This window comes from Exophiala spinifera, assembly GCF_000836115.1.
Source record: "Exophiala spinifera strain CBS 89968 unplaced genomic scaffold supercont1.2, whole genome shotgun sequence".
Taxonomy (NCBI): domain Eukaryota; kingdom Fungi; phylum Ascomycota; class Eurotiomycetes; order Chaetothyriales; family Herpotrichiellaceae; genus Exophiala; species Exophiala spinifera.
In genome coordinates, this window is record NW_015622514.1 from 1721349 (window position 1) to 1742171 (window position 20823).

Genomic DNA, 20823 nt, shown 5'->3' on the forward strand with positions numbered 1-20823 from the left:
ACCTCAGCTCAAGTCACGTGTAGATACGTCAGGCCTGAGATAAGGTCACGTGCCACGCCCTTTTCGTCCATTCCTCGAACCACCTCCCTTCCTTATCTTATCGCAAATTGAGAATCCACGGGAAGCCATGGTCGGCAGCCTTGTACGTGTGAGCCTAACGATCAAGATCATCTAGCGACAATTCAATCGTTTTGGAAGTCGCATCGGACTTCTATCACACTATGCCACTGCCATAGGTGGTAAGTCACACTCCCTTTTCAGCATGAGCATCTGGACCGAACAGCTCAATCATGTTTGTATTGAGTTTTCCTGATACCTATACAATGCACGCTATCAATACAATCATGGGTTACGTCCCGAATCCATGATGCCCAATTCTCCTACGCCTAGTGCTCTGAAGTGGAAAAATAAAGAAATCCATGCTCTGCTCCTTTGTTTCTCGTGCGTGTCATGTCTGTGAACAGTGATCTGCACGGTACCTTTTGTTCACACATCAACCTCTACACAGTCGCCCACTCCACCGTTTCGAGTGCTAGCAGCACCAAAATCAGAGTCGACGGCAAAATCCAAATGACATAGCTTTGGAACAGGATCCTGCTCATCAAGCTGGGATAAACGTTGTTTTGCGTAGTGATCTGTCCAATCTGGAGAGCGACCGGTGCTCCAGAGAGGAGGAACGCCACGATTACGAATATTTTGTCGTCAACAATACTGACTGGAACGTATTTGGCAATCAAGGCGATGATAGGAGCCATTATTACCGTAGGTAGCACCATGCGCGCCACCAGAGAGGCGTATAGAAGCTTTCGTTCTTCGTTTGGATCGGTGATGGCGCCCACAGGATTTTTGGGCACGGTGTTCCTGGCTAGATTGCCGCCGAGAACCACTAAAATCAAGGGAACTGCTACACCGCCGCTCTGATCGATGGCTCGCGTCACTGAATTGCGGATGAAGGTGCCGTTGTCGTAAAAGAGATGTTGCAAGGTGGGAATCGATGCCACAATGATCGCAATCAACATGGCCCACAGGGGTGGATTCATGAACTCCCAGAGTCCTGCGAAGAATCGCGAGGTTTTCATCGAAATCCACGACAGAGACTTTTGAAGAGGTTTGGGCAAAGAGTTGAAGGCTGAGCTGGAAGTGCGTTTAATGGCATGTACGATCTTGAAGGTGCGGGATCTGACAACATTCTTTGCCCTGTTCACGGATCCTTGGATGCCACCACAATCTTCGTCATATTTCTTATTGTCGAACGTCTTTAGCCAGACGGGGCGCTGATGAGGCGCCACCATCCCATTTGTAGGAGTAGGCATGAGATCGGGCACATCGCCGGATGTATTCAGGCTGCGATGTGAGGAATTCCTGGAGGACCTCGCCGAAAATTTGTTACCATCACGGGGAGTCTTCAGGCCGTCAGATTTGGACATTGCGGGAGACTCGGTCCCGACCTGGGTCTGATCATCCTCGTATTCTTCAAAATCATCGGTGCTATCTCGATCGGCGTCATAACTTGGGGCTCGCAGGCGCTGTTGTTCGTCATCCGAGTCGACGTCGTCTCGATATTCTGCGCGTCCTCGTTCCAACTCGTCGACTTGTTTTGTGCCACCTTCTTCCACAGTGAAAGATTCAGGTGGCGCTAGGAGCACGTTGTAACCCCAACTCCATCGTAGCAATTGACCCAGTTGCTGGAAGATGAGGAGATATAGAATTCCTCGGGCTGCGACTTCATCGTCATTATCATGTGGCACCTTGTCCCAGTGCAAGCCCTTTAGGGTTTTGGAGAGTGAGATGACGAGTGATATTGGCAAAGAGTTCGAATTGCCAAAGACACCCATCGCAATGAGAAAGTTTTCCTGTCTCTTTTTGAACTTGAGAAATTTGGCAATGAGTCTGGCGCCCAGGTATGAGACCAGTGTTTGCATCACGAAGATGGCGGGAATAATAGCCAAGTCGGCCAATTTCTCCGCCGTCAATTGAGACGCCAGTTTCTGAAAGATCAGGCACGGCGTGAAAAGCATGATGTTGAGATTGGCAAGAAACTTTTGTGCTTCGGCATCGAACATACCCTGCCTTGCCACGATGTAGCCTGGGAGACTGACGCAGACTACCTCGAGTACTGCTTCGAAGACTAGAAGTGCCAAATAACCGAAGTTGGGATGGCCCGAATGAGGGGGGGCCTTGGTCTTGAAGATTTCCATTGCATTTCCCACAAGAGGGACTTGATCTCGAGCTACCAACGCTCCAAGAAGCTCTCGGGTTTGGAACGAGATCGGACTGGAAAAGTATTGGGAGAGAGGCATCTTGCTGGGAGACTCGCGGTCCCGGCCTTTCAGAGTAGTCGGAGGAGACGGAACAGGGCGAGGGACTCGATCGAGAAGGGACAGCGAGCAGTTGGAATACTCTGGCGCTCGTCGTCTACCAGGCGTCGACGAACCGCAACGGGGCAGGAATATGGGTTGCACTTCCCACAGAAGCAGGGAACTTTGTGAGAGGAACCAGCGGCAATCAAGAGAAACAAAGACCAACAATCGTCATGGTCGGGGCTTGCGAAAGTGGCGCTCCCAACGAGGAGCAGACAGACGAAGCAGGGGGAAAGATACAGAACTGAGAGTTGAGAATTAGGAAAAAGGAAGTCGAGCTGGGGAAGGTTTTATCACCCGCGATTGCGCGAGGGAACTGCTGGCTGGTGTTGCAGCCTCATGAGCCTAACTTAAGTTGGCGGCCCAGGCTCTGACGTGGTTGGGGGGCGCAGTTGCATCATGCCATGGCTGGTGAGACTCCCATGCACAGGCGTCACTCTGTCGTTCTGTATGGCTGCGGAACACTTGGTCCTCAAGTCCCAGTCAATTACAGCGACGGGCTCGCGGTTCCCGCCTAGAGTTGCTCGTGGCCACTGCTGGGTTCTCTCTTCAATCTGGGGCATCTCGGGTGCAGTTTGTCTTTTCCTACACAGGTACCACTGCTACGTCGATACCACGCGTGGCCTTGATCAAGATCCATCTCATGTTGAAGACCTTGCGTGCTATGTCATAATACCTGCTCTTTAAAAGCTTCCCTTGGACCACAATGCTTATTATTGTTTTCAGTGCTCCGTATGGACGCAGTCGCTGCCAAGCCTTCATTCCATTATTCATCGGTATCGTTATTCTATATCTAGATCTCACCTGCTACCGGGTCCTCTTCATCGTGCTCCCTCCGTTTTGCCGACTCCCAGGCCTGACCAGCAACCAGCTTTGCATCGCACTCAAATCTGACCAATTTCTTGGGCTTTGGACCGAATAATGGAGACACGAACAGGCACTCACTATCGACAAGATTTGAAATAGTCTGGGTGGAATGGAACAATAGTGGTATCATTTTCAACACAAGCCAACGAAGCCATGCAAGGTACAAGTACATAAAGCGCACATGAGAGCTCCATCCCAGCGCTTCAACTCCGTTCTCTCGTGTGCAATACTCCGTGGCCATTCGATATGCTCTCCCAGCACCTTCAATGGGGCGCACACTCTAGTATTCTCCTCTCCCGTCCGCAGCGTACCTTGAGATAAATAGAGTCTGAGCCTTGCCTCCTGAGACGTCCACAATGGATACCTCGTGAACATCCAGCAACTCAACTCATATTCCTAGCTAGCGGAAACGCAGCTTGCTTTTGCTGTCGACGAACCTCGTGCCACTCCCTCAACAGGTCGGTTGGAGTTAGTCTGAGATTGTCCTCCCGGATCGCAACGTGCGTGTCCTTTTACTGCCAATCTTCGCCACGCCTGCCAGAAACTGAGCTTCGAATGTCAAACAGCCGTGACCTCCGGGAAGACTATTTGAAGATCCCGGAGCGGTTGGCCTGATCCTTGTGCTGTGGATTCTGTTACTAGCCTCTGCCGCTTCAATCTCGTTATCTGCGTTGTTCTGGTCTCGGCCACTCTACAGCTCGGCCTCAGGCTCGGCATCCATTTCTGCTCGAGCAGCTGCTTCAGTTCGAGCCTCTCCCTCTGCATTTGCAGCTTCTCTCTCTAGCCTGCCTTCATCTTGTGCTTTGGCAACATCATCATCTCCAACCACTTCTTGTTTCACGGCTGTTTCTTCGATTGGGCCCCCCGTGGCGTCTGGCTGGTCGCTGGACGCCGCTAGCGGTTCTGCAGCAGATGTCTCTTCGGCAGAGCCTTCTCTCTTCGTTGTCGCTGAAGCAGCCTTATCGCCATTGACCGCATTATGGTCGGGCTGTTGGACAGGAGGTGACTCTGGCGGTGTGCTCTGGTGCGCAGTCTGGGGCTGGACGGTAATGGTGGATTCTTCATCTGCTGGTTGCGTACTGTTGGTAGTGGCAGGCTCTGCATCTGCCTCTCCCATTTCAATATCACCATCGGCGGTATCAACTGCGGGAGGTGAAGGCGACTTTGAAGCAACCACAGAACCATTTGCAGGTACAGGTCCCTCACCTAGAATTTCACGGATCTCGTCATTCAAATTCTCGTCCACGTTCATCTCGTCCCCAGGCAGGCTCGAATCTTGTTGTGGTGTATCGACCCCACTTCCAGTGTCGAGTCCAGAATCATTGCCAACATCCATGATATGGCGATAATTCTGCATGATGCGTCGCTTCCTGTTGGTGTGTCTTCCATTCGAGTCTTCCACGACTTCTTCATCGCTATCGGAAAGTTCCCCATTCTTCTCGACATATTTGTCTGCTCTCCGCTGAGACATGCGAATATCGCCAGTCTGATCTTCGTCTAAATCGTCGAGAGCAGCTTCATCATCATCATTCATCCCAAGAGATTCTCGAGGTACGTCAGTCATTTGTACAGACGGCGCATGTGCTGTTCTCTTCAGGTTGTCGAGGACTTGGACTAAAATCTTTTCAAGATACTCCCTGGAGTTGGCATTGTCCATGTTGGACGGTCGGACGTCTAGTTCGTAGTCAGGCGCGTAGTACTATCTCAAGTTAGTTTAGGTCCATAGAGGGATATAAATGCGTCTTACCTCGTAATAATCGTTGTAGGGCAGGTTCGGGTGCATGGGTTCTCCGACAATGCACCCAGTCTCGAAGGCCCAGGTTCTGGCGACATTGCGCATTGTATAACCACCTCCACCAACAATCAGGGTAGGCAGATTGAACGACTTGACAAAGTTTACGCAATTTGCGTGGCCCTTCATGCTGAGGTTGAAACACCCAAGTCGATCGCCTGAGAGAGAGTCGCCACCACATTGCAATACGACTGCTTCTGGCTGATAGAATTCCATGATGGCTCGGATCACAGGCTCGAAGATACTCTTGTAAGAAGAATCGTCGATACCATCACGGAGAGGGAAGTTGACGGCATAGTGCTTGCCCAAACCTACGCCAATGTCCCTAAGCTCACCGGTGCCAGGAAAGTACTCTCCATATTTGTGAAAAGAGGCGGTCATAACTCTGTCGGTGGTGTAGAATGCTTCTTCAACACCATCTCCATGATGGACGTCGATGTCAATGTAAAGGACCCTCTTGTGGAATCGTAATAGCTCGATGATGCCCAGGACGATATCGTTGACGTAGCAAAATCCACTTGCTTCGCTCTTTTTGGCATGATGCAGACCACCTGCCCAGTTGATGGCGATGTCGGCTTTTTGCCTATTGAGTCTCGCTGCGCCTTCCATGGAACCACCAGCACTGATACCACAGAACTCGAAAAGCCCGTCAAACACAGGACAATCGTCTCCGACATTGTATTTTTGTTGCTCTTTTGCGTATGAGTCCATATTATCGGGGGTGACCTTGGCCAGAAAGTCGATATACTCGTCCGTGTGGAACTGCGTCATTTCATACTTTGTGGCAGGCTTCGCACGGTAGATTTCCATGTGTTTGTAGAGACCATAGTTCATAACTAGGGAGTGGGCAAGTCGTATTCGGTGAGGCTTCATCGGGTGGCCCGATACGTAGGCATAGTTTCCAACATCCGAATCGTAGAAATATGCCACCCGCTTCTTGCTATCACCCTTCAGTTTTGGTGGATCAACGGGCGCAAAAGACATGATGATCGTGGCTCAGCCTCGTGATACGCTGGAGAAAAGTATGTCACAGATAAAGTAAGCCGCAGTGAGGAGACGGAATATTATTGCGCTTGTTGAGGGTCTCAACTCGGGGAGATCGGAGGAGGTTGTAGCTCGAGGCGACCGAGTGTTGGCTGAGAGAGTACGCGGTCTTTGAAGTAGAGAATGAGGAGGAGTAGAGGGAGAAATACTGTGGGAAAAAAATTCTAAACACGCTTGGCTCAGTGTTTTAGAACTGCTGCCTGCGCGTGTTTTAGAATATGCTGACTTTAACTGCGTACCATGAGATTAAAGAAGTTGTCAAATGGTTCTCAACTTTGAATAGAGTCTCATCTCCAACTTGAGTCCAACGCGGAGGAGGAACGAGACGAGGCCTGACATGGAAAGTTAGACGAGGGCACCCGCTGCAAACCCTGAACAGGAAGGTTGGCCGGGTCCTGTTCAGGCGGCTAGGAGGTGACGCCGGTCGTAGCTGTGGACTGCGCTGCATCTTGACTGTCGTCAATAAATCGCCTGCGTCTTCACTAAGATTCGTCACGTCCTTGACACTTGACAATCACCTCTATTCATCTCATTCTACCTAAGAATTCTCTGAAGCTCAACATCAGGACAGGGTACCTTCCATTTCGCCGCAAATTCGGCGCGTCAAAGCCCTGAGTCTCAGTCCTCTCTTCTGTACGCTCCGACTCTTCCAACATAGTCCACAATGGATCGTTTCAATCGCATGCTTGCTGCTGCCTCGGGCATGGGTATGCCTGGAGCAGCCCCTGGCCATGACACAAACCTTGTCGACAATTCAGAAACGGTGTACATCTCCTCTCTTGCTTTGCTGAAAATGTTAAGGCACGGTCGCGCCGGAGTACCCATGGAAGTTATGGGTCTGATGCTTGGAGAGTTTGTGGACGATTTCACCGTGCGAGTGGTTGATGTGTTTGCCATGCCGCAGTCGGGAACTTCAGTCTCCGTAGAGTCTGTTGACCCTGTCTTCCAAACGAAGATGATGGATATGCTACGTCAAACCGGTCGGCCCGAGACGGTAGTGGGATGGTATCACTCCCACCCTGGATTCGGCTGCTGGCTGTCGAGTGTCGATATCAATACGCAGCAATCTTTCGAACAGCTCACTCCACGCGCGGTGGCTGTCGTCGTCGATCCCATACAATCAGTCAAGGGCAAGGTCGTGATTGATGCATTCCGCCTGATCAATCCGCAAACCATGATGCTGGGACAAGAACCACGTCAGACCACATCAAACTTGGGTCATCTGAACAAGCCTTCGATCCAGGCACTCATTCATGGATTGAATAGACATTACTACAGCATTGGAATTCAGTATCGCAAAACAGGATTGGAAGAGAACATGTTGATGAACCTGCATAAAGAAGTCTGGACCGAAGGGTTGGAGCTACCGCATAGCTTTGGTGGCGAGAGAAAACGAAACGAAGAAGGATTAAAACAACTTGTTCATCTCGCAGAGGGCTACGAGCGCAGAGTCAGGGAAGAGAACGAATTGTCACCGGAGCAGCTAAAAACTCGATACGTGGGCAAAGTGGACCCCAAGAAGCACATCGAAGATGTTGGCCAGCGATTGATAGAGGACAACATTGTCGCTGTGTCAAGGCAGGCGATTGATAAGGAAGCCAGCGTCCCAAAGAAAGCGCAGCAGACAAATGGTAATGGTCACGGAGCTACGAACGGCACAGATGGTGACATGGAAGTGGACGAAGAGCTATGAGTCGGTCACGAGGGAGAGATGACCAGACTCAACTGTGTAACTTGTACCTACAGATTTCATGGCGTGCATGGCGTTCGGCTGCTGCATAGACAGGCCAGGCATTGGCAGCACCTGCGGGAAAGTGCAAGAACTTGACGCAGAAAAGCGTTCTGATCTGCTAAAAACCTCTTGACAATACATTTGTTCAATAATTACAATCCGGTCATTCATTATCTCGTTGAAGGTCATAATGCTAACATGATCAAACCCAAAAAAGAACTTTGATTCCTTCTGGGGTCGCAAAGGGCTTTGTTGGCCCTAAAGTCCAAGTCTTGCCTTTGGAATCAGCCTCGGTCACTAGTCGAGATACTAACGGACCTTGGGTGTCAACGCCTGGATTCCCATCGATTTCAATGTACTCCAAATGGGGCATTACTGCCAGGACATCGCGAAGCAGGTCGCCGCAGAAGTCGGTGTAGAAGTTGAGCGAGACTCTGTACTTTTCGTACGTTGGCGTACTCGGGTCGCATTGCACAAACAATCTCAGGCTCTGCACAGCAGACAACTTTCCCAATCGTCTTGCCAGGAGTTTGCTAACTCGCCACGTCTTGGGCGGACTGGTCCAGCTTGAGCCCACCACCATTTCCAATTTTGTCACCATCGCCCTGTACATTGGGCGCAGTTCTTGGATGATGGGCGCAGGCGTAAAATCCTGCAATGGGAAGATTCTGAAACTCAGAGAGCTGTACAGAATGTATGACGTCTCCTGGTGCATCCTTCTGTTGACTGCAAGGATTGAAGTACGGCTCTTCTTCCGGCCGTCAATTCCTCTGTAGCCCGGCGCGCCGAACAAAATTAGGCTGTAAATCTTGTTACGAATCTCGCCCGGGAGTTCGAAGAACTTGAACGGCCCACCCGGGAGAGCCGGTACATCTGGCTCTACTGGAATAGAAGAAAGATCCCCGACATGTCCCCTTCTAAAGCCCTTTTTCGACTTCAAGCGGTCTTCGGGAATAGGGAAGGCATTGACAAGGCCAGTCCTCCAGGAGGGTGGCATTTGGCGGTTTGATATGGAGGACGAGACCAAGTGCACGCGCGACTGGACTCGGATTTCATGCACTCATTGCGACTGTAGAAAAAGTAGGAGTAGGCAGTAGGTGGAAATGTTGCGTCCTTACGGGGCGACGAAGATCATGGGCGAACCTCTCTCGCGCTCTTGAGGAGAACGGCGTGGTTACTCTCCCGAGCTAATACAATCCCTCGAACATATGATGGCTGTGATCGGCGGATCAAATTTCCTCGGTGCAACTTTCGATGAGAGAAGAGAAAAGAAGAAGAGAAAAGGAGGATGGAAGAACCCATGAGGCAAAAGAGGAGACGAGCAGCTTCTCCGCTTTTTGCCGCCAAGGCATAACTGAGCGCAGTTTGGCGACTCTAACTAGTACGTTAGGTAGTGACGCCGGGGAAAGTTTTCGAGGGCATCTCCAATTTCAAGCGTATTGTAATCCAAACGCCAGCTGCCGCTGTCTACTATCTTGCATCTTTGGACGTCTGGCTGGTGGTGTTATGAGTGATCAAGGATGTTAAGCCGTGCAGTTCTGCCTCTCTTGAGGCCACGACCGTGCCGGCCTCTGGTTGCGCATGCTCTTTCACCAGTACGAGCCTACAGCCGCACTCAGGGCATTAAAGGCCCTGACTACAAACCTCCCACCAATTCGCAACCGGAATCATCGAAAGAGCCTCTTCGGAAGGTCCCTCTAAGTCCGGCAAACCCTGCAGCCCAAGATGACCAACCCCTAGAGAGCCCCCCTTTCGGAGTTGACCCCAGTCGAGATCTGGACGATGTTTCTGGCTCAGTGTCGAAGGCGACCAGAAGGTCAATGAGGGATCGGCAGAGGCAGAATGCCGGTGCCCGGGAGACACAATCTGAGCAAGAGACCACCGATGCTCAGTCTGAGCCAGAGCTACAGCCTCAGAATCCTCTACCCGATCTGAGACAGGGGATCCCATCAACCTTGGATGCGGAATTGAGCCGAGCCGAGCAGAGTTCGCAATCTCACGCACGGAAGTCCAGTCTCAACGTCACCGAAGAACCGGACGAGCCAACGCCTGCTGATGAAGGTGACCGAGGCCGGGGTGACATCCCTCGCCAGCAATACGTATCATCAAGTGACCGGAAGAAGAATGCGGCTTTTCGATACATGTATATAGCATTAGGTCTGGGCGCCGTCGGTTACTCCGTTTACTTGGGCCGCAACTGGGAAAATGAAGAGGAGGAGAAGAAGCACGCTGATGCACCATCCGGCTGGCAGTTGGGACTCTTCTGGAACAGAATTCAAGCCCGTCTTGGCTCTACCATGAGCTACTACCGAGATCCGGTAACCACCAAACTACTGCCTGATGAAGATCCAGACCCGAACATGCGATTCCCCTTCACCCTTGTCCTCAGTTTGGAAGATATGTTGGTACATTCTGAGTGGTCACGAGAGCACGGTTGGCGCGTCGCCAAACGACCAGGAGTGGACTACTTCTTGCGATATCTCGGCAGCTACTACGAAATTGTGCTGTTTACCAGTCAGCCCATGGCTGTGGTGGAAGGGCTGCTAAGGAAGTTGGATCCATATTCTACGATCCGATGGCCGCTATTCCGCGAAGCCACGGTGTACAAAGATGGCCACCATGTCAAGGTAAAATTGTGAATTTTCTCCAGAAGCGAGGCTGTGCTGACTTCGGCTAGGATCTCTCGTACCTCAACCGTGACCTCAAGAAGGTCTTGATCATGGACACCGATCCAAACCATGTCCAAAATCAACCTGAGAACGCTATCATCCTACCCAAGTGGAAGGGGGACCCGAACGACCAGACTCTGATCCAGTTCATTCCGTTCCTGGAGTATCTGGCTACGATGGGATTCGAGGACGCAAGAGAGGTGCTTAAGTCTTTTGAAGGCAAGTATATCCCAGCAGAGTTCGCGAGGCGGGAGAAGCTGCTTCGTGAAAAATTCGAGAAGCAAGAAGCAGAAAAGAGAGGACACAAGTCCAAGAAGAGTCTGGGCAGCCTAGCTTCCTTCCTAGGATTATCCAAGCCCCATGAGGAAGAGAGCCTCGGAGAAGGAAAGATGCTTTGGGATCAAATCCGCGAACGGGGGCAGCGACAATACATGGAGTTCGAGAAAAAGATCAAGGAAGAAGGTGAAAAATGGTTGGCTGAACGAGACGCCGAGGAGAAGAGAATGCAGGAAGAGGCCATGAAGAACATGAAGCTCGGCGGATGGTTCTCTGGGGTTGTGGGAGGTGGTGACAAGCCCGCAGAGAAGAAGTGAAGTTGTCTAATGCTCTGATCGAGTGACGATCTGTATAAAGGGAGATGTAGTATCTGTGGGATGTTTTCGAGGGCAGTAGGAAGATGGGCTCGCCATGCATACCGGCTTATCGACGAAGCTGGGTTCGAGTAGTATTTTAGGCCACCGTCTCCATTCATGTACAGCTATTATTCTTTGAGCGTGTTTTGAGACCAAACCTGGGCGACTTGGATCGGATACAGGACTTGGCGTGTTCCAGAACAGAGATGGGAAAGGTCCGTACATGGTGCTCTGGACTCAGCTCATCCGTAGTGTCAATTCTCTGCTATTCCAGGATGAAGGCGACGGCAATCTGGGGAAGCCATCATCGAAGCTGAAGTAGATGGTGTTTGATGTTAACTGCAAGGTTGTATCCGTAGCGGTAGCCGGTAGGGGAGTGTCCGAGCCACCCACTCCTGATGATCAGCGAAGGGTGTCTGACGGCCATTTGAAGCGTCGGGCCTTTGGTGGCTTCCACGCTCCCCTTTCACGGGCGCGGTCTGACGAAGGCGATTTCCGAGGCAGATTGGGACACTCCCGCTAGGCTTTGTCTGAGATCTAAGAAAAGCAACACCGATGTGCTAAGCGGTTCTTTTAACTGGGACCGAATGTGCCATTCGCCTCACTGCGCTGTGATGCGATTGGAATGTCGGCTTCGCTTGCTTCGTCCTAGGCACCTTTGTTGTCCCTCTGGTTTCCATCTGGCATTCGCTCACTGTTTGCCACGCATACGGCTTAACGAGCCTCCAAAACCAAGACCACGGTTCCATCTCTTCCAGGCCCAGCTACTCTGCGATTTATCTAACTACGACCTACAGGCTCCAGGCGCCGCTGCTGAGTTGCTGACCACCTCCAAGTTACCTGACTTACCTCTGTGCCGGGCCCTAAGTTAGACCGTCCAGTTCCAACGAAGCACCGAGCAAGCCTCCGTTCACCTTCTTACTGAACAACAACATACTCCGATCGTCTACGCTGACGCCGTCACTTACCATCACAGAAGCTTGTATATTTATCGTAGGACTCATGACAATCAGCTCCGACTAACTGCACGGCCCAACCCACCTCGCTCTGAACGCATCCAAAGGGAGACCATCCTCGCGACGCGTCCATGGAGGAACGAGCAACGAGGACTCCATCAGGAATGTCCTCTCCTTTGACATTGTCTGAATAGGATTTGTTTCACAACCGCTCTCCGCCTGCAGGATGTCTCCTGTCATGATTATGCGACCACCGTCAGTACAGACTTCGTCGACCACCTCCCACGATGACATTCCACCTCAGCCACTGGATCCGAATCGAAATGAGGCTGACTTCTTCCACCCGCCGCTCACATCACATGACTTTTCTCCCAAGAATCACCATAAGCCGTCGTCCAACGGCTCAGACCAGCAGATGCGAGAAGCGATTGCTTTCCACAAATTGCCAACTGACGTGATAGAAAGGTAAATTGTTGGATCCTGTCAGAACCAATGGTTCCTACGTTTGCTCACATCCCCCAGAATATTGTGGATGGTCGAGGCCAATACTTTCGCGTCTTTGGCCATCTTGAACCAGGCTTGGTACAAAGCAGCTCAGAACAGGGAACTCTACGCACACCATCTATCCCGTTGTCCGTCGTACGCTTTGTCCAACACCGTCATAACTGGTCCGTTTCGGAAGAATGACTTGTATCGACTGAAGACGAAATTTGCAGCCGAAGTTCGTCGGAATCTCTTCGAAGCATACCTACGACCTCGACAGACTTTGATTAATCTGATCTCGGTCAGCGCGAGCTCTTCCGCTGCGTTACCTGGCGCCGAAGCTTTTCGCTTTGCCTTTTCCCCCAATGGCCAATGCATACTCGCACTGAGCTCTTCGAGGATATATGTTATCGATGCAATCACGGAGCCTGTCTCTGTCACCCACGAATTGAAGACGCTACGACGACCTCTAGCAGCTTCAGTGACTGACGATGGAACGACACTTGCGGTTCTGTCATCCAAACATCAGGCTAACATATACAACTTGAGCTCAGAGGGCGTACAACATGTGCAAGTGATAGTGATGGACAATCCACCACGGACAATCGCGTTAGCTCCACAAGGCACGGTGTTGGCAGCGGCTTATGACGGTGGAGTCGAAGTGTTCTCACTGGCTCCTACTGCTCTGTCAACGGATCGAAGAGCTGTCAGGAGTGAAGGGGTGGATACCTTGAGTTTTTCCGGTGATGGGTCGATGCTTTATGGCAGTACGCAAAGCTTGGAAGAACCTTCGGCAGTAGTCATCACAGCACCCTTCTACACGGAGAACGATCTACCACCGAAGGAGGTTCACAGTCGGATGTGGACCACTCAAATACTGTTTCCCCAGCTGAGTAGCGTGTGCAGTCATGCCGAACTGATGCAAGGCCATACGGAAGGCGACGCGAGCTGGCTTTTTGCTTACGACCATTCATTGATGTCCTATCGAGCAGTCAGAACCGACGACACGCGCACGGGCGTGGCTTATTTTCTGAATCCGACAACAAATCGCCGCTTCAGCATACCTGCGCCTTCAACGGCCCCAACTGCCACAGCATGCGGCACTCTAGTCGTGGCCGGCTTCAGTGGGGCTGGTCTTTGGATATATGGAGTGCCAGAGAGGTTGGATGTCAGCCCAGACATGGGATCAGTTGTAGAACGACACGAACAGCGCCTGCAAGGCCAAGTTGCCTTGACTTCTGCTACTGGACACCTTGAACCGCTAATGGCGTATTCACCTTCAGTATCTGGAAGCAGCGAGGAAATCGAAGAAGACTCTTTGGCGGCAAAAGTTGACTGGCGCGAGAGTCTTTTCGTCAAATGCGCCCAAATAAGGTCCCTCGATGGCTGCACGGCAGCCAAATGGGTTGAACGATGTGAAGTTCGAGAATGTGCTTTCCCTGGCAAAAGACTGGTAGCAGTGGCACCTGGGGGAGTTGATCAATTTGTGGAGGAACTCGGAGACGAAACCATGCCTGTGGATGGATCTCGAGTATCGATACTTGACTTCGAGTATGGACCATCTTCTGGCCAGGATCGGGAAATTACTATCGAAGTCGGCGAGAAAGAGCCGGCGTTACTGACTGAGCAGATTGGGGATATGGATATTGAGGTGGCTATCGAGAGGCGTCGCAGCGTGCGGGACCGTGGAAGAGGGACGGTGAGGATGCCTCTTGGGCGATCTGTAACGACAGTGTCCGCCAATCAGTCCTGGAATCAGCGTCGAACCAACAACGCCTCATCCCCGGCATCGTCACCTCTTGACGTGGATGCACAAATGGATTTGGCCAACGCTTCTTCTCGCGCTCCGAAACAACCACCGAGCAATCTACACAGGTCGATGACTGCAGCGGGATTTGCTGCGGCACGCTATCCACCACGCCCGCCGCTTGCATTTCAAGACAACGGCCAGCTGGTCTATCACAGATCGCCTGTGCAGCAGTGGCAGTCTGGAGAAGGATGGGAAACACCGCCCCCGCCCTATTCAGGCGGTTTTCCTAGTCCGGTCCCCCTAGGACCGTCTCTGGGCCCCCCTCTCGCGCAGCCTCGCCCTAATAGGAGCCCTGGCCAGCCGCCGATGCCTCTAGCGGGGATTCCCGAGAACAATCATATACCTCAACACAGTCAGGCATTTATATATCAGCCAGGCTATGGCCAAGGACCCATTTCAAGCAGCCATCAGGCACGTTTTAGTGACCAGCCTCACCAGATATCGCATTCTACTCACATGAGCGCACGAGAAAACACCGCAACTCCGGCTGCCTCTGGTATTCCAAGGTCTATGCCTTCAGGATATTTGGCTGTGCAGCCACCTAATTCGGACCAACATACTTCAACAAATCAAGCCAGAACATCTCCACCACATCAAGCATTCGCCTCCACGATCTCTGCAGAGTCCTCATCACGGCCAGTGTCTCAATCTGACAGATCATCTCCTCATTATACACCTGAACGGGAACGTGTGCCGGCCTTGAATATCTCTGAGCCAGAGCCTGCTCCGTTCGAGGCAATGGCTGTTCTACATCACTCACAAAGACCATCGGACTCTGGTTCATTCGCACTGACTGGTGCTAATCATCAAGGTCGTTTGAATCACACCATCCCTCCAACTCCGACAACGCTCGACCAAACGCGCAACTCACAGTATGTTGTCACTGGGCCACCTCCACCTCCAAAGGCAGAACCGGCTCCTGTCTCGAGCCCTGCCTCCGGGTATATCGTCGCGCTCCCTACAGCAGATCAAATGGCCAACCTGGATCGGCGAATTTCGCAGACTGCGAGAAAGCCAGTGCCGTCGACAAACGGTGCCGCACTCCAAAATCATAGCACGGCAACAATGGACTTCAGTCGTCCACTAGGTGTCTCCCCTTCCCCGCCGAGAGGAGCGTGGGGAGCTGCTGGCGTCGCAAATGCGCCGTCTTTCAACAAAGCCAGCGCAACACCCAACGGTCTGGTTCGAAACAACTCCCGTGGCAGTGGTCGAGACGTAGCCATGTCGTCCTCGACACCAAATTTGTTGGCTTCATATCCGCAACGACCTGCAATGAGCAGCAGGCTCCATACAATCGAAAGCGTATCGACTGCATACGGACCTGGAGAACCAGGGTCAAGGTCACACAGTATTTCGGGACAAATGGTCTTGCCCGATCAGATGGTATTGGGCAGTTCATTCGCACAAGGTATCTCGGCGTATCAGGAGATGCGGTCTGAGAGGGGCGATGGCTCCAACACGTCTCGACTGAGTCGTGCGCGGACGAGGAAGAGCAAAAACAAGAAGGGCGAGAGCTTGCCGGATCATCGAAGATCACAAACAGTACCTGCAGACAGCCCTAGTATAGGCAGGAAGGAGAAAGGGAGTCGTTGTGTTGTCATGTAGATACAGCATTGATTTAACGGAGCGAAGGAACAAACTTTTATTTTGCCATGTTGAAGGACCATGTCAGCGTGTGTTTTGGGGTCGATTACGCGCCTCTTCCTGAGCTGAAAACAAAGGCATGGCTTGATACAGGGACACTATTTTTTGACTATGTATAATCTTCAGATTGTCTGTTTCATACAGGTATTGGGCATGATGCTGAATTGGTTCGAGCTAGACCTTGTGCCTCATGGCAGTCCAAGGATTGCGCCAGACTAAACAAGTATCTGAGCTCCGGTACATTTTTTTTGCTTCAAGAAATACACACGGACATTGTCGTATGGAATAGGGTTACTGAACAGCGTTCACGATAACCAACCACTTGTCTTTAGAACTTGCAGCTGGGAGTCTGCCGATGTCTATTCCTTCCCCGATTTGAGAATCATGGCTGCTGCATCGAAGGAAGGTAAGCTGACAGGAGTCAGTGCATGGGATGTTGCATGGCTGTAGTCCCAGGTAAACCGTCTACCGGACCTCACACAGCGACCCTTGCTTGCCTTGTGGCTATTTTCCATTCCTTGGAGAGGAGTATCATTTCCCGATGGAAGTATGAGAGCCGTCAGAGGGGATTCCGCAGGTGACCGGCAATGAGAGAGCACTTGGAAGCATTCCCATCGTTCAGCCATGATTGACATTCATGCCGACAGAGACGACTTAGCGCCTCATCAATTCGGCCACCGCTTCCCTTTTCCCAGAGCGCCAGTCATCCCAGCACATCGAAAGCATCACCGAGTGTCTTCCAGGGCCTAGCGGCCTCCCGTCTGCGCCCAATTCCGGAAGTCCCTTTCCATCTCGGTCCGTGGCGCCGACTCCAGTCTTACCCTCGGGCAGTACGCGTTGCCAGCGCGTGATGCCCTCGAGTGTATATCCCATTCTTTGAGCAGATCCGATGCTCGCGGCGTTCTGCGCATTCGCTTGCCACTGAACACGGCGCAGCTCGAGATCCGGGTTTGGATCCAGACAGTGCTGCAGCAAAAGGCCGTGGGCGTTCGTTGCGACAAAGGTGCGTTGAAACCGAGGAAGAATAATGATCTTGAGTTGGATGTTAGCTAGCCCAGCTGTTGGAGTTGTTCAATTCCTGGAGCCGATTGACTGACATATCCGATTTCCGCTCTTGAATGCGCCACATCTGCGTTCAGCATGCCAATAGTACCTGCGAAGGTGTATTCCTCGCTTCCTCCAAGTGTTGTAGAAGAATCGTTCTGCGTCGCCGTGGCCGTCTTCTCCAGAGCTCCTTGCTTCACGAGCACTGCAAAGAGAATCACGCTTTCGTTCTGGCCGAATGTCTCGTCATACCAGAGCTTGAACCGTGCCTGGTCTTGGAACGGTCCAAAGGGCAGGTATTTGAACAATTCTGGCCACTTTGACGTCTCTTGAACAAACATCGAAGAAAGCGATTCCCAATATTGCTGAGAGGAGGGAGGTCAGTGTTGAAGAGTGTAAGCATAACGTCGTCAGATATCATCATCGACGTGTCGACGAGACTTGCGTTTCCAACCAAAGCGAAAACGGGTCAAGTTTCAACTGGTTCGAAAACCAAGAGTGTCACGTACCTCGAACGGCACCAGTCTTAGTCTTGCATTCTCCAGTCGAGAAAGATCCAGAGGTAGACAGAAGTTGAGAGACCGACCAGCCAGGGTCTCGTTGACGGGTAGTCGAGCCATTTCGCACAAGGCTGACCAGCTGAACGTAAATTCTCGCAAATGCCTGGACACCACAATGCCGCCGACCTCGATGTTGTTCGCTCGCAGAACGAGTCATTAGGTATATACTGCATAGCGAGTGAATGTGACTGATGAGCCCTGGTGAGTCATTTGCGGAGTACTCGGTCAACGAGATGTTTCAACTTCGCCCTTTTACATGTTTAGTGGAGTCGCTCAATTGGCCGTATCATATCCACAACTTTTCGAGAACGGCCTAAAAGGTGTCACCAAGGCAGATAATTTACCGTCTAAGCTTAGGCTCCTTACGGCAGTATATCCAAGGACGAGAAAAGCCTCAATCGGAAGAAGAATCTTCAATCCTTTTTACTTACATCAGTCATCGAGGGGAGGCTCCTCCATTCGTCCTATTTGGGCCACCAAAACACCACTATTCCTGCATGTTGTCTAACACGCTTTTACCATACCGTCCTTCAACGTTTGTTTACACTGCTCAATCAATGACAGCCGTCAACCTCACGGTGTACGAACTATGTGTCAGAGCCCGGCCAAGTGCTCGAACAAGGCTCAGAAAGAAGATGATAAGACTCGGCACGACAAGTTTACAGAGGGCGCTCCTTAGCACAGAACTGCTGCAAGTCTCAGAGCCAAAGCATAAAGCATCAGGAGTGAGCACTGCCTTTTGCTGCCAAAGTCTGACGGCCATCAAGGGCTCAAGGGCCCGAGAGAGGTAACACCTTCTCCCCCACACTCGTGTTCCTCACGGCAAACACCACTCGTCAAGCTGCTTGCTTACACCCTCGCAAGGTATAGCGCGCATCTTAGTCGAGCCGTATACTTCTGCCCCGTTTCGAGGTAAGTCAGACGGTGACCCTGCTAACATTTGGTTACGGGACTCGAAATGAGGCTTCCGCGACGTGAGATTCTCTGGGCATTTCAGGCCTCCAACTGTCATGGACTCTACGGACGTAAACATCCATTGTACAGTAAGCCTATTGTCACTTCGTAATCCCTACCCTCCGATACCAGTGAGGCAGGGATGTATCGTTGATGTTTGAAGGTTTTCCATTGGATACAGATCTGACGCGGCCTCGTGGGCGGTTCGTCGATACTGACCAGGGCTTTGCGCTTCATACTTGAACCTCCACACTTCCCAAGGGACATATAGCAGTTCCGACAGCTGAATACCACACTTTTGGACAGAAGGAGTCACAATGGCGTTATTCAACGGCGACAGCAGCAGTAAGATCCTCAATCTTATCCCACAGCTTCTCGCCTTCCCCGTTGTTTTCCTCTTTCTCAGACGTACATACAAACTGGTGCGCAACTACATTGAAGCCCGAAAACTCGGGATTCCCATCCTGGTGATACCTGTGTCCTGGCACGATCGAGAATGGCTTCTCGTTCGACATCTGTTCAAATGGATCGACTCCATCCCGGTGCTGGGATACTGGTACCGGTATAGCTATATCGGATGGCCGTTGCGCCTTCGGTTCAAACCCCACGAGAAATACGGGGACGCGTTCGCCATCGTCGCACCCAACGGCGTACTCATCCAGGTCAACGACCCACAGGCCGGCACCGTCTTGCAGCGAGACTACAAGACCTGGACAAAACCGGCCAGCCTGTACGACATATTCGACCTGTACGGGAAGAACGTGGTCAGCGTCAACGGCGAAGACTGGCAGCGTCACCGACGCATCGTGAACCCAGCGTTCCGCGAACAGAACTACAAGATGGTCTGGGAAGAGTCGTTGCGGCAGGCGGATCAGATGCTCGACCTCCGAACGGGGTCCACGGACGGCGGCAAGGTGACCTTGGCAGATATATACACTGATTTCCACCTCCTGGCCGTGCACGTCCTTTCCGCCGCAGAGCTCGGCCGTCTGCATGACTTCTCGAGCGGTCTCCAAGAGGTTCCCGAGGGCAAGACCAAGAGTTTCTCGGGCACGTTGAACTTTATGCTCATGAACATAATCCCCGTCGTGGTGTTTGGGAAGATGAAGCTGCCTCACTTCCTCACCTGGTCTAAATTCCGCGAGACCCAGGCCGCCATCAGGGACCTAGGAGAGTACCTCGCCGAGACGATCGCGTATACTCGGGCCACGACGCAGAGCGGAGGAGGCGGGCGACATGCCGACATTGCCAGTGCGCTCATCGAAGCCGACGAGGCAGCAAAAAGGGACGATCAACAACATGCTGGCAAGTCCCTCGGTGGTGGTGGTGGTGGCGGCAAAAGACAGAACTACCTGAGCGACACGGAGCTCCTGGGGAACCTGTACGCCTTCAATGTGGCTGGGTTCGACACTACGGCGGGCACTCTGTGCTACGCAATTCCCTTTCTTGCCGTCAACTCGCACATACAAGAGTGGGTCGGCGAAGAGATCGACGCGGTTTTCGGCTCGACTCCGCCGTTGTCGTCTGATTATGAATCTACTTTTCCACGATTGACGAGATGTCTGGCCATCATGGTATGTTTGTTTATCTATCCCGGATATTTTCCAGAGTTTTTGTTGTTGTTTTCCGATTGTTTCTTTTTTTTGTTTTCCCACTTTCGCGTCCTTCTCATCGATAGTAAGGCAACAACCACTCACGTTCTCTTTCTTTTCTCTCATACAATACGAAACACTCCGTCTCTGGGGTCCGCTTCCTGAAATGTCCCGCTTCGCCGGCGGCGAGGGCCAACGCCTCCGCGTCGGCGACAGGGACCTCTTCGTCCCCAAGGGCGTCTACGTGTCGACCAACTTTTTCGGCATCCACACCGACCCTCGGCACTGGGGAGCGACGAGCCTGGAATGGAAGCCGGAGCGGTGGATCGTCAAAGACCCCGAGACGGGCGTGGAGAGCATCAGGACCCCGACGGGCGGCACCTTCCTGGGCTGGAGTTACGGGCCTCGCGTCTGTCCGGGCAAGAAGTTCAGCCAGGTCGAGTTCGCGGCGGTTCTGGTGACGTTGCTCCACAGGTTCAGGTTGAAGCCGTGGGCCATTCCGGAGAGGGGCATGGAGAGCGAGGATGACGCCCGCGACGCCCTGATGCACGCCGTCGACGACTCGCAGTTCGCTTTCACCACCAAGATGGCGTCTCCGGAGAAGGCAGGTGTGGTGATTGTCCCTAGATGATACATGCCATCATTGATACTCCCCGCCCCCCCCCCCCCCCCCCCCCCCCCCCC

The 20823-nt window shown here is 52.2% G+C and overlaps 8 protein-coding genes across 8 annotated transcripts; 4 read left to right on the top strand and 4 right to left on the bottom strand.

Annotated features, from left to right (window-relative positions):
- Positions 1 to 500: 500 nt before the first annotated feature.
- PV08_02921 (uncharacterized protein) lies at positions 501 to 2300 on the bottom strand (the record flags this gene model as incomplete). The annotated part of the gene is made up of 1 exon (XM_016377278.1): positions 501 to 2300. The coding sequence occupies one exon, from the start codon at positions 2298 to 2300 to the stop codon at positions 501 to 503; it is 1800 nt and encodes a 599-aa protein (XP_016238848.1).
- Positions 2301 to 3918: 1618 nt separating this feature from the next.
- On the bottom strand, positions 3919 to 6003 carry PV08_02922 (histone deacetylase RPD3; the record flags this gene model as incomplete). The annotated part of the gene is made up of 2 exons (XM_016377279.1): positions 3919 to 4926; positions 4975 to 6003. The coding sequence occupies 2 exons, from the start codon at positions 6001 to 6003 to the stop codon at positions 3919 to 3921; spliced, it is 2037 nt and encodes a 678-aa protein (XP_016238849.1).
- A 724-nt stretch (positions 6004 to 6727) lies between these two features.
- Positions 6728 to 7756, top strand: PV08_02923 (26S proteasome regulatory subunit rpn11; the record flags this gene model as incomplete). Its single annotated transcript, XM_016377280.1, has 1 exon — positions 6728 to 7756. The coding sequence occupies one exon, from the start codon at positions 6728 to 6730 to the stop codon at positions 7754 to 7756; it is 1029 nt and encodes a 342-aa protein (XP_016238850.1).
- Positions 7757 to 7997: 241 nt separating this feature from the next.
- Positions 7998 to 8792, bottom strand: PV08_02924 (uncharacterized protein; the record flags this gene model as incomplete). Its single annotated transcript, XM_016377281.1, has 1 exon — positions 7998 to 8792. The coding sequence occupies one exon, from the start codon at positions 8790 to 8792 to the stop codon at positions 7998 to 8000; it is 795 nt and encodes a 264-aa protein (XP_016238851.1).
- A 523-nt stretch (positions 8793 to 9315) lies between these two features.
- PV08_02925 (uncharacterized protein) lies at positions 9316 to 11057 on the top strand (the record flags this gene model as incomplete). Its single annotated transcript, XM_016377282.1, has 2 exons — positions 9316 to 10422; positions 10473 to 11057. 2 exons carry the CDS (start codon positions 9316 to 9318, stop codon positions 11055 to 11057), a joined length of 1692 nt encoding a protein of 563 aa, XP_016238852.1.
- A 1221-nt stretch (positions 11058 to 12278) lies between these two features.
- Positions 12279 to 15950, top strand: PV08_02926 (uncharacterized protein; the record flags this gene model as incomplete). The annotated part of the gene is made up of 2 exons (XM_016377283.1): positions 12279 to 12517; positions 12575 to 15950. 2 exons carry the CDS (start codon positions 12279 to 12281, stop codon positions 15948 to 15950), a joined length of 3615 nt encoding a protein of 1204 aa, XP_016238853.1.
- A 693-nt stretch (positions 15951 to 16643) lies between these two features.
- On the bottom strand, positions 16644 to 17653 carry PV08_02927 (uncharacterized protein; the record flags this gene model as incomplete). The annotated part of the gene is made up of 3 exons (XM_016377284.1): positions 16644 to 17021; positions 17087 to 17398; positions 17543 to 17653. 3 exons carry the CDS (start codon positions 17651 to 17653, stop codon positions 16644 to 16646), a joined length of 801 nt encoding a protein of 266 aa, XP_016238854.1.
- Positions 17654 to 18864: 1211 nt separating this feature from the next.
- Positions 18865 to 20770, top strand: PV08_02928 (uncharacterized protein; the record flags this gene model as incomplete). Its single annotated transcript, XM_016377285.1, has 2 exons — positions 18865 to 20125; positions 20226 to 20770. 2 exons carry the CDS (start codon positions 18865 to 18867, stop codon positions 20768 to 20770), a joined length of 1806 nt encoding a protein of 601 aa, XP_016238855.1.
- Positions 20771 to 20823: the final 53 nt, after the last annotated feature.